This window comes from Mustela lutreola, chromosome 11, assembly GCF_030435805.1.
Source record: "Mustela lutreola isolate mMusLut2 chromosome 11, mMusLut2.pri, whole genome shotgun sequence".
Taxonomy (NCBI): domain Eukaryota; kingdom Metazoa; phylum Chordata; class Mammalia; order Carnivora; family Mustelidae; genus Mustela; species Mustela lutreola.
The window spans coordinates 47,482,116-47,497,149 of NC_081300.1; the positions used below are offsets into that span (position 1 = coordinate 47,482,116).

At 46.5% G+C, this 15,034-nt stretch overlaps 1 protein-coding gene across 5 annotated transcripts in view; it reads left to right on the forward strand.

Moving 5' to 3' along the window:
* The window catches only part of TMEM241 (transmembrane protein 241), a 111,582-nt gene that overhangs the window by 36,665 nt on the left and 59,883 nt on the right, over positions 1 to 15,034 (forward strand). For all 5 annotated transcript variants that reach the window (XM_059139305.1, XM_059139307.1, XM_059139306.1 and 2 more), the window contains exons 5-7: positions 3,537 to 3,614; positions 12,637 to 12,662; positions 14,041 to 14,092. In XM_059139305.1, coding sequence (XP_058995288.1) covers positions 3,537 to 3,614; positions 12,637 to 12,662; positions 14,041 to 14,092 — 156 coding nt within the window. The remainder of the gene's footprint in view (positions 1 to 3,536; positions 3,615 to 12,636; positions 12,663 to 14,040; positions 14,093 to 15,034) is intronic.

The following is a 15,034-nucleotide window of genomic DNA, read 5'->3' on the forward strand; positions in this document are numbered from 1 at the left end:
TTTATAGTCACGGAGGCAAAAGCATTTTTTAAAAAGATTGTATTTATTTATTTGACAGAGAGGTCACAAGTAGGTAGGCTCCCTGAGAGAGGGGGGAAATCGTGACCTGAGCTGAAGGCAGAGGCTTAACCCATTGAGCTACCCAGGCGCCCCCAAAAGCATTTTTTAAAAGGTCTTAATTTTAAATAAATAGCATCCATGTCGCCCTTTTGTATTCATTTTCATGTACACATAATTACCCCATCCAAGATTTTCTTTTCTATCTTCTAAAGCCAAGAACTGGAAGGCCAAGCCCTGAGTTTGCCAAACATAGGGCTAATGCATTGAGCCAGTTAAAAAAAAAATCTCTCTTACCATCTTTAAAATGCATAAAAGTTAATTCAGAATATAAAAACTTAAGAGGAATAAAAAGAAGCACAAAAAACAAATGAAAAATTAGGAAATAATAAAAATAAAGTATGATTTTTTTAACTTCACTTTTTAAAAAATAATTTAATTCCAGTGTGGTCAACATGCTGTGTTGCATTTGTTTCTGGTGGACAATATAGTGATTCAGCAGTCTCCTACATCGCCTGGGGCTCCTCACAGGTGCACTCCTTAATCCCCATCACCTATCTCCCTTACCCCCTCCTGCATTCCCATGTGCCCTCTGGTCAGTTTGTTCTCTGTACTTAAGTGTCTGTTTCTACATTTGTCTCTTTTTTTTGTTTCTTAAATTCTGCATGTGAGCAAAATCATATGGTATTTGTTTCTCTGACTGACTTACCTCTCTTAGCATTTTACTCTCTAGCTCCATCCATGTTGTTGAAAATGACAAGATTTCATTCTTTTTGATGGCTGAGTAATATTCCTGTGTGTGTGTGTGTGTGTGTGTGTGTGTGTGTATGTATACCATCTCTTCTTTATCTATTCATCTGTACTTGGACTGCTTCCATAATTTATATATTGTAATTTGGGGTGCATGTGTCTCTTTGAATTAGTGTTTTGGTGTTTTGGGGGTAAATACCCAGTAGTGTGATTGCTGGATCATAGAGTAATTCTATTTTTAACTTTTTTTTTTTTTAAGATTTTATTTATTTATTTGACAGACAGAGATCACAAGTAGGCAGAGAGGCAGACAGAGAGAGAGGCGGAAGCAGGCTCCCTGCTGAGCAGGGAGCCCAATGCGGGACTCGATCCCAGGACCCTGAGATCATGACCTGAGCCAAAGGCAGAGGCTTTAACCCACTGAGCCACTCAGGCGCCCTATTTTTAACTTTTTGAGGAACCTCCATACTGTTTACCAGGGTGGCTACAACAGTCTGCATTCCCACCAATGGTGCACGAGGGTTCCTTTTTCTCCATTTCCTTACCAACACCTGTTGTTTCTTGTCTTCTTGAGTTTAGCCATTCTGACAGGTGTCAGGTGAGATCTCATTGTAGTTTTGATTTGCATTTCCCTGATGATGAGTGACGTCGAGCGTCTTTTCATGTGTCTCTTGGCCATCTGTAGATCTTCTTTAGAGAAATGTCTGTTTATGTCTTCTGCCCATTTTTAATTGGATTGTTTAATTGTTGAAGTATGACTTTATTAGTTTTTTAATTTTATAAAGTATAATTTTAAAAGGAAAAAAACTAGATTGAGTTGCACTTTTAATGAAAGATAAATTAAGATTAGAAATGTTACAAAGGCAGGAAATAGAAGGCCAGAACTCCAAAAGAAATAAAATAGTGCAAGTTAGAACAAAATACTAAAATAGGGCAGAGCTACAAAATTATAAGAGTTTTAAAAACAAGGTAAAAATATATCCTCCAAAAAGATAAAGACTAGATCCATCTGGAAGTAGGCGAGCGGCATGATCTTAAGTGGGTTTTCCAAGCTGGAATGATGTCCCTGCTCAGGGTTCTCTGTCGAGGCTGCTGAGGGCAGGCTACCTGTTAATACTGACCACCTTTCACTCAGTGCTCCGGAGCCACTCATCTGGGTTGTTTACCTCCGTCTATCATTCCTCCCAGGTGGTCTGTGTTGTAGGTATTGTTATCCCCAAACAGAGGAGCAAATTAAGGTTAGCCTAGGCTCAGTTCCACCTATGCTTGGTCTTTTTCTGACTTTCAGGAAATATTGCTATCATCATCAACAACAGAGACAATAACAAAATCCCATGCCCTTTAATTCTTCTTGCTCACTGGGTCAAGATTAGCCACCAAATTAGGAGAGACAGCCATTCTTAGCAAACAGCCCAGCGATTATAAACACATAGTGGGTGCTCTGTGTACCTTAATAACCGTCCGGAGTGTTAGGTTTTTTTAGTATCATTTTCCCTTCCTCTTTTTTTTTTTTTTTTTTTTGGTGCAAAGTTGATCCTGGTTATTCAAATATTTACCTCAGCTCAGTCTCCTAAATATTTCCTTAATGTGGACACTCGCCATTGTCACTGCCACTACCAAGTTCAGGCCGCCATCTTGTCATTCCTTATATTAGTTTCTTATGGTGCCTGTAACAAATGACCACATACCAGGTGGCTTAAAACAGCAGAAACTTATTCTTTCCAGTTGTGGAGGCCAGACATCCGAAATCAGTGTCGTTGTGCCCAAATCAAGGTGTGGGAGCAGGGCCGCTGTACACTCCAAAGGCTCTGGAGGAGAATCCATGCCTTGGCTCCTGCAGCTTCTGGCAGCTGCTGGCATTTCTTGGCTTGGGACTGCATCACTCCAGTCCCTGGCTCTGTGGTTCCAGCGCCTCTCCCTCTGTGTGCGTCAAATCTCTTTCTCTTACAAGTATGTGCGTTCGCATTGAAGGCCTCCCCAGATAACCAAGGGCGAACTCTCCATCTCAAGGTTCTGAACTTAATCACAATTGCAAAGACTCCTTGTTGTTGTCCCTTTTCCAGTCTGCCACACCTCTAGACTTTCCCAACCACCTCTCCCTTTTGTCCTCTGCTGGGAGCCCAAGTTCCTTTAACCATGCAGATCTAATCCTGTGACTGCCTTGAAACTCTCAGCAGCTCCTTGGCTCTTGACAGCCTGACGACCTCTCTAGGTTCTTCTCCCCAGCTTCCCCCTTCACGTCCCACCACGCAACCCCACCCCCATGTGTGTTCCTGGAGGAGTGGGTTCACTCCCACCTGGGTGGCCCCTCTCTCTGCCTCTTGTTGAGTGGCTCACTCCAATTGACATTCCATTTTCATTTCTCCAAAGGACTTCGCTTCCTCTCCCCAAGCGGGATTGGTATGCCTTTTGTGTATCCCATGAGAACTCTGACCTTGAGAGGGACAGTCTCCTGATCACATATGCACCCTGGGTGTTTCCTGCACCTGGCACAGTGCCTGACACATAGTAGGTGCTTAATAAATAGGCGTTGAGCCTCTTAGCTTGCCAAGAGTAATACTATTAACAGAGAGCCCTAATCCGCGCCAGAGAGTTTTCGCTGGGGAGGATTGTGTATGCAAATGCCAAAAGTTCCCACGGATCGTTATTTTTAAGCAGAAATCAAGTATTATGTAATTATGGGATCAAAGAAAACATTTTCATGCTTATTACATTCTGTTTTCTTTCAGGCCATTCCTGTGTTTCTCACTTTGCATAATGTAGCTGAAGTTATCCTCTGTGGGCACCAGAAGTGTTTTCGGAAAGAGGTAAATGGTAATGCAGAATGCTTGTTTCGCTTCCTTTGCTTTAACTTCCAAAGATGCACCTTTTCTTATGGCCCAAATTAGTGTCTACCTTTTCCTGCCATCTGTTTCCTGATGGTGATCAAGTCTGCTTGGCAGTTGTCCCTCATTTTTGACATCCCTTTGGTTCATCAGATGTATGTGGGGAGCTTGTGGCACTGACTGCGTGGCAGAGCGAGCACCCTGGGATACAAGGAGGAGTTTACTGTGGATGGAGGAGGAGGGGGGGTGGAGGGCAGCCTTCCTGCCACAGTGCATCCCAGGGCCGCCAGGAAATACATGACAGAGCCTCCTCGCAAAGGGTGCTGGGAGCATCGGCCCACCCTGGGGGAGTCCCCTTTGCTTCCCAGGTGACACCCAGCTCCCAGGGTTGTGCGGAGGACACAGCAAGGCACCCATGTTAAGTGCGTCCAACAGTTTCTGGCCCACGGTAGCTGCTCTGTACATGTTTGCTGTATTTATTAACATTATTAGTAGTGGTTTTAATTTGGTTCCTCTTTTGGGAGTTCTTTCCTTGTAACATCTGCCCTTTCGAAATGGTTTTGCCCACAGATCTGGAACTTTTCAACTAGAGAGGCTAGTTGGCCATTCAGGCAGCTCACTTCTCACAGGTGTGCAGGGGAGAGAGGTGTCCTTCCCATGGCTGAGATCCCTCCACACGCCCATGTACCCTGTCGCTCCTGCCTGCTCCTTGCAGGCAGCTCTGTGGACGGACTGTTCCTGAGAGCTAACCTCTCTCTCTCCCTGCTGCCTTTCTTCCCTCAGCCCCGAGACACTCTGTGTTCTCAGGCCCCCAAGGACAGAGCAGGCCCTGGGAGACCCGCTCACAGTAGCCCGGCTCTGGAAGGCTGTTTTTAGAACCCTACCAGTGGGCTCCCTTGCCTGTGTACCCCTCCACCTCTGCCCTGCCACTTCCTTGCCCACCCCCAGCACAGCGCCCAAGGGAGGGTTGGGTTCAGAGCTGTCCACGGCCTTGTGTCCTTCTCGCCTCCAGCCTGCTCCTGATTCTGCCTGCACCATTACCCTGAAGTTCTCTGGCCGATGTCCCTGATGCCTGCATTGCTGCGACTCTGTTGGCCTTTTACACCGTTCATCACCAGGTTCACTGCTGCCTTCCTTTGAGTCTCTAGGCCCCTGTGACCTGCTGGTTCTCTCCCCCAGTCTATGGCTCCTCCTCCTCCTTCCTTCGTCTGCCCTACAGGGTCTCCCAGGGCTGTGGGTCAGGAGCCCTTTGTTCCCACGAACACACTTTCTGGACAGCTTCATCCACACCCACGGCAGCCTCCCTCTCAGTTCACTGGTGACTCCTGTGTCCCATGTCTAGCCCAGACCTCTCTTGAGTTCAGACCCCCATGGCTGCCACCTCTGGCTCTCCCTGCAGCTGTCTCCCGGGCGTAGGAAGGGCAGAGGGACCAAACTGGAACGGCTCTGTTTTCACGACCTGCTTCTTTCTTAGTGATCTTGATCCTGGCCATCACTGCCCAAGTCAGAAACATAGGGGTCCCCTTTGAGTCCTGGTCTCGTCATCCTTCCCCTACACTCTGTTTCTGAATCTGTCCCCTCATCTCCATTCCCACTCTGCTCCCACCTTGGGTCAGGCACTCATCTGTATTTTAGGGCTACCTGGCTAGGGGCCAAATGAGATCTTGCTCCCCTGAGCCCTCGAGCAGCCAAGTAGGGCCCGGGGCAAGCGGTCCTGGCTTAGATGGTTATCTAATTGTGTTCTGTGCACGCCATCACCTGCCTTCGCCTGCTGGATGTGCTGTGGGCCTGGCCGGTTTCCCTGCCTCTCCCTATGCTCCCCTTCCTCCACACTGCACCCAAGTGACCTTCTGAAACAGATCTGATCATGTCCCCCCGTGTACGTGGGAGCTGCCCCTGACCTGCATGGAAGCATGCAAAGATTCCATACACCTCTCAGGTTTTGGAAAATCCAGCCACAACGAAACTTCTCATTTTTCCTAGACCATGTCATGATGGGTTCTTTTCTGTGATCTGTCAGAGAACCTCTTCAAGCACCCGCTCATTCATCGCGATTATATTTACGTATCTGTGTACACGCCCACTGTGCCAGGCTCCGGGTCTCCAGTAGTGACCAAGGGGCATGGTCTCGCTGCTCTGGGCTGTTCTTAGGGAACGTCAGCTGAGCACATTGTGACACCTACCCGCCAGACTGTACAGCCACAGAGTCCCCTACGGGAAACTTCTCATTTTTCCTAGACCATGTCATGATGGGTTCTTTTCTGTGATCTGTCAGAGAACCTCTTCAAGCACCCGCTCATTCATCGCGATTATATTTACGTATCTGTGTACACGCCCACTGTGCCAGGCTCCGGGTCTCCAGTAGTGACCAAGGGGCATGGTCTCGCTGCTCTGGGCTGTTCTTAGGGAACGTCAGCTGAGCACATTGTGACACCTACCCGCCAGACTGTACAGCCACAGAGTCCCCTACGGGGAAGTGACGTTCAAACATGGACAAAAGCTGAGCAGGAGTTCGGGCAGGTGGGGCGAGGGGGAGGGCTCCCAGGAAGAGGAAGAGGCAGATGCAGAGGACCAGATGTCGGAAGGGACTCTGCAGGAGCCACTCTGGGCCAGTGCAGCTGGCGTTTGATAAGAGAGGAGGGCTGAGGATGAGGCTGGAGACTTAGATGAACCTTCGATGCTGAGCAAGGAATTTGGGGTATATGCTGCCTGCAGTGGGAGACCGGGGTTGGGTGTGAAAGGCCAGACAGACTGATCAGATTTACGGTGGGGGAGACAGGACTGCAGGAGGTGAGAGGGGACGCGGTGGCAACTCTCGAGTTCTCACAGGGGAGGCCCTCGGTATTTAAGGTTGGTGTGCATGCAGTTGGAGCCTGACACCTCAGGACACCTTAAGGAGCATGAGCACCTCTCTCCAACACTTGACTTATCACACCATCTTGTGATTTCCGTATTTCATTAATTCTAACATGTGCTACTTTTTCTCATGTTAAAAAAAATACTATCTGCAGTCGGGATGCTTCTACAATCAGTGGTGTGCCCAGGTCAAATGCTTTCTTAGTAATATATAAAGATTGGGGAATTTTACACTCGGGGCATCTGAGGTTCAGTGCAGTGAGGTCGGAGTTTCCCTGGGTCTCTGCCTGCTTCCTCCTCTGCAGGGACCACATGGTTGTTTTCTTTGTAGCCCTCGAGTCCAGCCCCAGGATCGCTGCCGAGCTGAACATTCACGAACTAGCCACTGAGCGTCAGAAACTCAGCTTGAGTTTCTGACCAAGTTGCTCAGCTTCTGGGAGAGGGACTCGTGCCTCCTGTCTACAAAGTGAATACTTTTGTTGTGAATTGAAAATGAAGATTTACCTGGTCTGGGGAAAAGATCCAGGCATCTCTGCAGGATGTCGCTTCCCGATGGACCAGTTGGATCACATAGGCGAGTTTGAGTGTAGGAGACAGGTCAGAGCGTCCTCAGGGGTATTTCCATCAGGCAGAGACCAGGGGCCAGTCTTCCAGGCTGAGAGGACCTGTCCTTGGAAGAAACTGGATAAACCAGAATATTTTGAATCTTCATCTCCATTTCACCCCTAACACTAAACAACATCACTTTTTTTTTTTTAATTTTAATTCCAGTACAGTTAACATACAGTGTTATATTAGTTTCAGGTGTACAATACAGTGATTCAGCAATTCTATACTTTACTCGGGGCTCATTATGATAAGTGCACCTTAATCCCCTTTACTTACTTCCCCCATCCTCCACCTCCTTCCCCTCTGGTAACCACCAGTTTGTTCTCTATAGTTGAGAGTCTGTTTTTTGCTTTATCTTTTTTTCTATGTTTTTGTTTGTTTATTTCTTAAGTTACACGTGTGGTAGTTGTCCTTCTCTGACGGATTTCACTTAGAATTACACTCTCTAGCTCCGTCCACGCTGTCACAAATGACAAGATTTCATTCTTCTCTTTGGCTGAGTAATATTCAGTTGTAAGTATATACACCACTTCTTTTTTTTTTTTTTTTTTAAAGATTTTATTTATTTGACAGATCACAAGTAGGCAGAGAGAGAGAGGAGGAAGGAGGCTCCCTGCTGAGCAGAGAGCCTGATGCGGGGCTCGATCCCAGGACCCTGGGATCATGACCTGAGCCGAAGGCAGAGGCTTTAACCCAATGAGCCACCCAGGTGCCACTTCTTTATCCATTCGTCTGTGGATGGATTTTGGGCTGCATTCATAATTTGGCTGTTGTAAATGCCAATATAAATGTAAATGTAAAAAAATGCTGCAATAACCATGGGGGTGCAAATATATATTTTTCAAGTTGATGTTTTCATATTCTTTGGGTAAATACTCAGTAGTAGAATTACTGGATCATACGGTAATTCTATTTTTAATGTTTTGAGGAACCTCCGTACTGTTTTCCACAGTGGCTGCACCAGTTTGCATTCCCACCAGAGAAGCATGAGGGCTCCTTTTTCTCATCCTTGCGAGCACTTGTTTCTTGTGTTCTTGATTCTAGCCATTCTGACAGGTGTGAGGTGTATCTTATTATGGTTTTGATTTGCATTTCCCTGATACCAAGAACATTGGGCATCTTTTCATGCCATCTCTGTGTCTTCTTTGAGAAATGTCTCTGTCCATGACTTCTGCCCACTTTTAATCAGATTATTTGTTTTTTGGGTGTTGAGTCGTAAAAGTTCTTTATATGTTTTGGATACTAACCCTTTGTCAGATGTGTCACTTGCAAATATCTTCTCCCATTCTGTAGGTTGTCTTTTAGTTTTGTTGGTTATTTCCTTTATAAACAATATCATTTCTTATCAAGGTAAATCAGGAAATAGTTGCATGAATTATGTACTTATTTAGTAATCTAAAAAACACACCTTTCTTTCCTACTCTATTCTGTCAGACTTTTTTCCAAAATACATATGTAGACATACTGCCACAAATGACATAACATATCCTATTTTCCACTGATCAGTTTCTCAGGAATCTCTATTCATGTCCTCATTCCACTCCACATGGAACATGATGTGTTGGCCAATCCCTGTTTCTAGAATGGCAGGTGGTTTCTAGTAGCTTGGCATTAAAATCTGCTCTGTGATGACGATGGAAGATTGGCTGTGACCTGTTCCCATAGGATTCACATTCCTGATCATTTAGCCTGGAGTCAACAAAGTGTTGAGACTCCAGATGTTACCAGGAGCACAGCTGTGTGACATCTCTTAGATTTCACCTGTGACTCACTTTCTGGCCTGTTTTGTCCAGGGTGTGTCAGTTTCACCAGGCTCCTCTCCAGAGAGTAAGGTTGGCCTTCTCGGGACCTTGTTCCCAGGTTATAAGGATAAGCTCTGTCTGGGGCTGTGATTCATGGTCACCATCCATGGCTCTCTGTGCTTGCATGCGCAAACACTCGCACATGTAGTCTGACTCTAAGGTAATATGGGGCTTATAGAATTAGTCTCGCTACCTTGCAAATAGACTTGTCACAGCTGAACACGAGAATGCTGCTGTTCATCTTTTTGTTCGTTTGTTCTCCACGTATCAAACATCTGGCTAGGCCTGCAGCTGTACAGCTCTGCAGGACACACTGATCACCTTCTCAGGACTCAGCTGAATGGAGGAGCCAACACGTAAACACACACTGTGATGCCCATAGAATGCCAAATGGGCTGGAACAGGGGTGTGGGTGGAGTGGGGTAAGTCTGCTTAGAAGGGCCAGGGGCAGGATTTGAACCCAGTCCTGCGGCTGGTAGAAGTTTTCAAAGTGCAGGGAGAAAGGGCACTAGGCAAGCAGAGGAAGCAGCAGGTGAAGGTAGGTGTCTGAAAGGGCTGGCGGGTGTCCCTGCAGGACTGGCGGGCTGACAGTGGCAGAATAGTGTCATAAAAGGTCAGGCTCTGGGGCTAGATCACTGAAGCTCAGACCCTGGGAGCTTGGGCAACTTTGCTAACTTCCCTTGCCTTGGTGTCTGCCTCTGTATCATAGAACCTGAGACATAAATAACCCATAATGAAATAAGTCAATACCGGTTGGGGCCTACAACAACCCTGGCAGAGTATGTCATCCTCAGAGGAAGTTAGCTGACCTCCCTGGAATGTTAGTTATTTATTGTTATTTTTGTTGATGTGACTTGAGAAGTTATACTGACCCTTCAGAACACTGACATATCACTAGGACTTATGGGTGACTGGGTGACTTTCATACTGAGGAGGCTCAAAAGGTGAACGCCTCACGTTAACTCCTGAGTTGTTTTCAGAGCCCCGGGAAGCGGAGCTCAGTAATGCGTTTAATGCTTGTTCTCATCTCCATATCTCAGGTTCTGTAGGCATTTACAATAAAAAAGCAGCCTTCCTCTGTGGAACGGGTGAACTCTTCCGGGCACTGTATTGATCAGCCGCCCCGGTGTCGGAAGCCCCCAGACGGTTGCTGGGTGCACCTGTTACTACTCACGGACCAGCTAGAATTGCTCTTTAGCTCTGTCCTGTCTGTTCCTGCTTTTCTGCCTAGCTCTTGAGATACTGATTGCCTTTAGCCTGGAATCCTTTATTTTTTTAATTTCTTTTTAAAATTTTTTATTTTTTAATTAACATATAATGTATTATTAGCCCCAGGGGTACAGGTCTGTGAATCGCCAGGTTCATAGCACTTCACGCACTTCACGCACTTCATAGCACTCACCATAACACATGTCTTCCCCAATGTCCATAACCTCACCACCCTCTCCCTACCCTCCTCCCCCCGGCAGCCCTCAGTTTGTTTTGTGAGATTAAGAAGAGTCTCTTATGGTTTGTCTCCCGATCCCATCTTGTTTCATTTATTCCTTTCCTACCCCCAAGTCCCCCACGTTGCCTCTCAGCTTCCTCATATCAGGGAGATCATATGATAATTGTCTTTCTCTGATTGACTTATTTCGCTCAGCATAATACCCTCTAGTTCCATCCATGTTGTCGCAAATTAACCCAGAATCTTTTAGTGACACATTTTCCCACCATGGGGCACTTCTCCCGGTGCCCTGAGCCAGGTCACCCTTTTGGGTCATCCTTTCTGTACTGTAGGGATGGGCTCCCACCAGGTGGCAGTGGAGTCAAGGTTGGCACCGCCAACTGAGGCAGGTTCCACAGCGATGAGAGGAAAGGAGTTAGAGCTGCAAGCCACTGCTTTGCACACAAACAGGATCTATTTATGAAAACAGTGCAAACGAGATTATTTAGTAATGCATGAAAACTGAATATGGGCTTCATAGCAAACCACGTTACCTTTTCAGTCTCTGCATTTTTTTTTTTTAAATGCAGATACGATTGACCTATAACATCATATTTGTTTCAGGTGTCAACATAATGGCTTGATATTTATATATCTTGTAAATGATCACTGTAAGTCTAGTTAGCATCCATCACCATATGTAGTTACAAAAATTGTTTTCTTATGGTGAGTACTTTCAAGATCTACTCTCTTAGCAACTTGTGAATCTGCAGTATGGTATTAGTAACTCTAGTCCCTGTGCTGTACATGACATCCCCAAGACTGGAGCATGTCTTTTGTAAATGGAAGTTTTTACCTTTTGAGTGCTTCATTTTTATTTTTTTAGAAAATTTTATTTTATTTATTTGTTAGAGAGTGAGAGCACAAGCAGGGGAAGTAGCAGGCCGAGGGAGAAGCAGTTTCCCTGCTGAGCAAGGAGCCCAACATGGGACTTGATCCCAGAACTCTGGGATCATGACCTGAGCTGAAGGCAGACACTTAACGACTGAGCCACCCAGGTGCCCCATTCATACTTCCCTTTCAAGAATTAGAGTCAAAAAGCTGTAGTTTGGGGGCGCCTGGGTGGCTCAGTGGGTTAAGCCTCTGCCTTTGGCTCAGGTCATTATCTCAGGGTCCTGGGATCAAGTCCCGAGTCGTGCTCTCTGCTAGGCAGGGAGCCTGCTTCCTCCTCTCTCTCTCTCTCTCTCTCTCTCTGCCTGTCTCACTGCCTACTTGTGATCTCTCTGTGTCATATAAATAAAATCTTAAAAAAAAAAAAAGCTGTAGTTTGTCCCCAACTAACAAAGTAATCCTTTGGAAATGTCCAGAATTAATGTTATTTCCTCTACCAAATATAGAAACATCTATGCTTCTTTGTGCTATAACTTTATCCCTGAGTGCAAAGAACTAATTCCCATAAAATGACTAATAAAAATGATGGGCCGCCTGGGCGATTCAGTCGATTGAGGATCCAACTCTCAGTTTCAGCTCAGGTCATGATCTCAGGGTCACGAGATTGAGCCCTGCATCGGGCTCTGGATGGGGCATGGAGTCAGCTTGAGATTCTCTCTCTCCCTCTCCCTCTGCCACCCCTCTCGCCTGCTGCTCATGCTCTCACTCTCTAAATAAATAAAATGTTCTTTTAAAAAGACTAATAAAAAGGAGAGAATGAAGGTAGGGCCTACATTAGAATTTCTTCATTTTGGTGCATTTTAAATGGCAAGTTTAGATTTCCCTGATCTGCCCTTTCTCTCTCTCTAGGGGTAGAGCCAACTGTCCCTTCTCCCTTTTCCTGTTTCTTCATTTGTCCATCATCCCAGAGAACTTCCAGCACTGCTCAGAGTCAGAGCTGGATCAGTGAAAAGCAAACATAAGGAGGCAGACTGGAATAGAAACTGAACGAGAGCTTGATTTCTCTTCTGCCACAGGTCTCCATCGAGTTCTTTCTCTCCCTTTCTTGGTGTGTAAGGTATCTGAAGGCGTGGCCCTGGCCTTGTTTTGGGGTTTTGTGAGTAAACCGAGTTCCAGGGGTGAGGATAGAAAAATCACACACCCAGAGTTCTTTGCCCAAGTGACTCAGCTCTGGACCTCTGAGTCATCCTTTGTGTGGTCCAAGCAGAAAAAGCCACCAGAAATACCACGGTGCAGCCAGCTCTTAAGCCCCCATTAAGCTTACTCAACATTTATTTGCCTCTTGATCTAAATATTTTCTTTTAAGGGGAAAAAGGGGATTTATACGGACTAACTCTAAGTCTCTTTTATTTTCATACAGAAAACTTCTCCTGCAAAGATCTGTAGGTAAGTCAACACAACAACAACAGCCCACAGCCCTCTAAAGTAAAAGATTTAACCTGATTTTAAATGATGATAAATGATTAGAGATTCCTTTTTGAGAGCTGACAGAATTTATTATAAACAGTTAAATAGCCCTATTTTGTGTCTTGTGCTAAATTTTACTATCTCTTTCTTTCTCTGTTTTTGTTGTTTTGTTTTGTTTTGTTTTGTTTTTTGTAATATTCTGTTCCTAAGGGGAAAATAACCCATGCTTGATTTCAGTCACTGATGCCCAAAACTTCACTAAGAGTTGTGCAATACTGATGGGAGAAGGAAAATGGAAAACATGGAAAATGACTTAAAATGCTTACAATCATGTTTGCACTTTATTGGGTTTTTATGATTCCCTTGGTGGGACAAGCACTGGCTGCAGGGTCAGGGATCTGGGTCATGGTCTTGGGCCACAGCAAGGCGACTAAGGGCAGACTTCATGGCCCTTTGTGCCTCGTTCCCTCGGCTGAAACGCGAGCTGGGCTGGACTCCGGGCCAGTCCCCACACCCTGCTATGTGCTAACCTGTAACCCTGTTCTCTAGCTGCTTCCAGCCTCCTCGGCCATAGCTCCAAAGCTCAGTCCTGAGGATAGAAAACCAACAGAAATGCTTTGACACATGGATTTAGGACTTTTTGTTTCAAGTATTTCTGGGCTTTCATCCAGTCTCTTATTTTGCCTTTATTACACGCTGCTACTTGGAAAAAGAAAAACACAACACTGTCAGGACTCATCCTCTCGTTTAAAAGATTAGCCGGTGTTAAAGAGAGGCATTAAAACCCACTAATACCTGATATAATCAGGTGTTGCTCAAGGCCAGGTTTGGTGGGAAACCAAGCAATGTCTTCCACCTGGCTGTTCCCCATCTCCTCTCAGCCCCAAGGGGCTGTCTGTGTAAGAGGACCTCTAACATGCATTGCCTGTGGATGGGGAAGCCTGTAGCTTCCTGTAGCCTATAAAGCCTTCTGCTGTAGGTAGACACCAAACCCATTACAGTTCCTCCTCTCCTCTCCCCACCTAAAACCTGCCTAATTCTGTGAAGTCCCAGAAACCCTTCCAGCCGCCTCCCTCCATTCATCCCACCGTTTGCCTGAGAGTCTCTTGACAGTCTGCTGCCTTGGAGTCTTCTGGAGGCTCTTTGTGTGTGCGCCGTCAAAGCTGGCAAGGCTGTAGGAGGGCAGCCCAGAGTGGAGGACCTCCTTGTATTCCAGGTGTATTAAGGGCACGGGGCGGAGTCTCACAGGGGCTCGGCTCCAGGCTCGCTCCACTCCATGTGTTTCAGCCCCCACGCTCTCTGGGCAACCCATTGATACTGAAAAGTGAAGCTGCCTCTTTCATCTCTCTTTGCACAGTGCCCTCTTCCTCCTGGCTGCCGCAGGATGCCTTCCCTTCAATGACCCCCAGGTAAGTTCAAGGGCACTCATTTTGCCTTCCAGGTGTCTTTTTTTTTTTTTTTTTTTTTTTTAAAGATTTTATTTATTTATTGACAGAGAGAAATCACAAGTAGATGGAGAGGCAGGCAGAGAGAGAGAGAGGGAAGCAGGCTCCCTGCTGAGCAGAGAGCCCGATATGGGACTCGATCCCAGAACCCTGAGATCATGACCTGAGCCGAAGGCAGCGGCTTAACTCACTGAGCCACCCAGGCACCCCCAGGTGTCTTTTTTATGGTCTGAAGCTTCCGTGTATGAGCAGAACTTCCTAGTCCTTCCTTTGGGAATCAGAAGAACTCCAGCCTCTGCAAAGGCTAGGTGCCTCTAGGCCAGGTCAACACCTTTTCCGCAGGTCTTCGCCTTTTCTTCAGGGCTATGGCAGCTCGGCGGAGCTCTGGGCTCCGGGGGCTATGGCGGGTGCCATTGGCCCTCTGTATGTGCTTGGAGGACCCATAAGTCCCGGCCCAAATTGCCCTAGCCTCGTGCACTGAGGCAATGTTGATTTTCCCTTTCATCCAAGGTCCTCATCTGCAGAGTGATTTTCACTTTGTTACCCTGAGTTTTTCCTTATTAGGCCCTGAGGACCCGCCTCCTCACCCCCCGGTAGTCGTCTTGTGGTGGGTCTGTCTTCTCTCTTTTCTCCCCCAGCAGTTATTAAGTCCCCGTCAAGTGTCAGGCACTGAGCCAGGCTCTGGGGACACAAAGAAGAATTGTCCTCATCCAGGCAGAAGTCAGAGTCTAGTCAGAGCAAAGGAGAAGAGGACAGACAAGAAACAGATAATTATAGCATGGGGAGGCCAGGGCTCTGTCGTGGGGAGATAGGGATGCCATGCGGCACCTAAGAAGACTCTGGGGACCGGGGAAGTGGGAAGAACTAATGATTACAGGAAGCCAGCTATGTGCCAGGCTCTGGGCC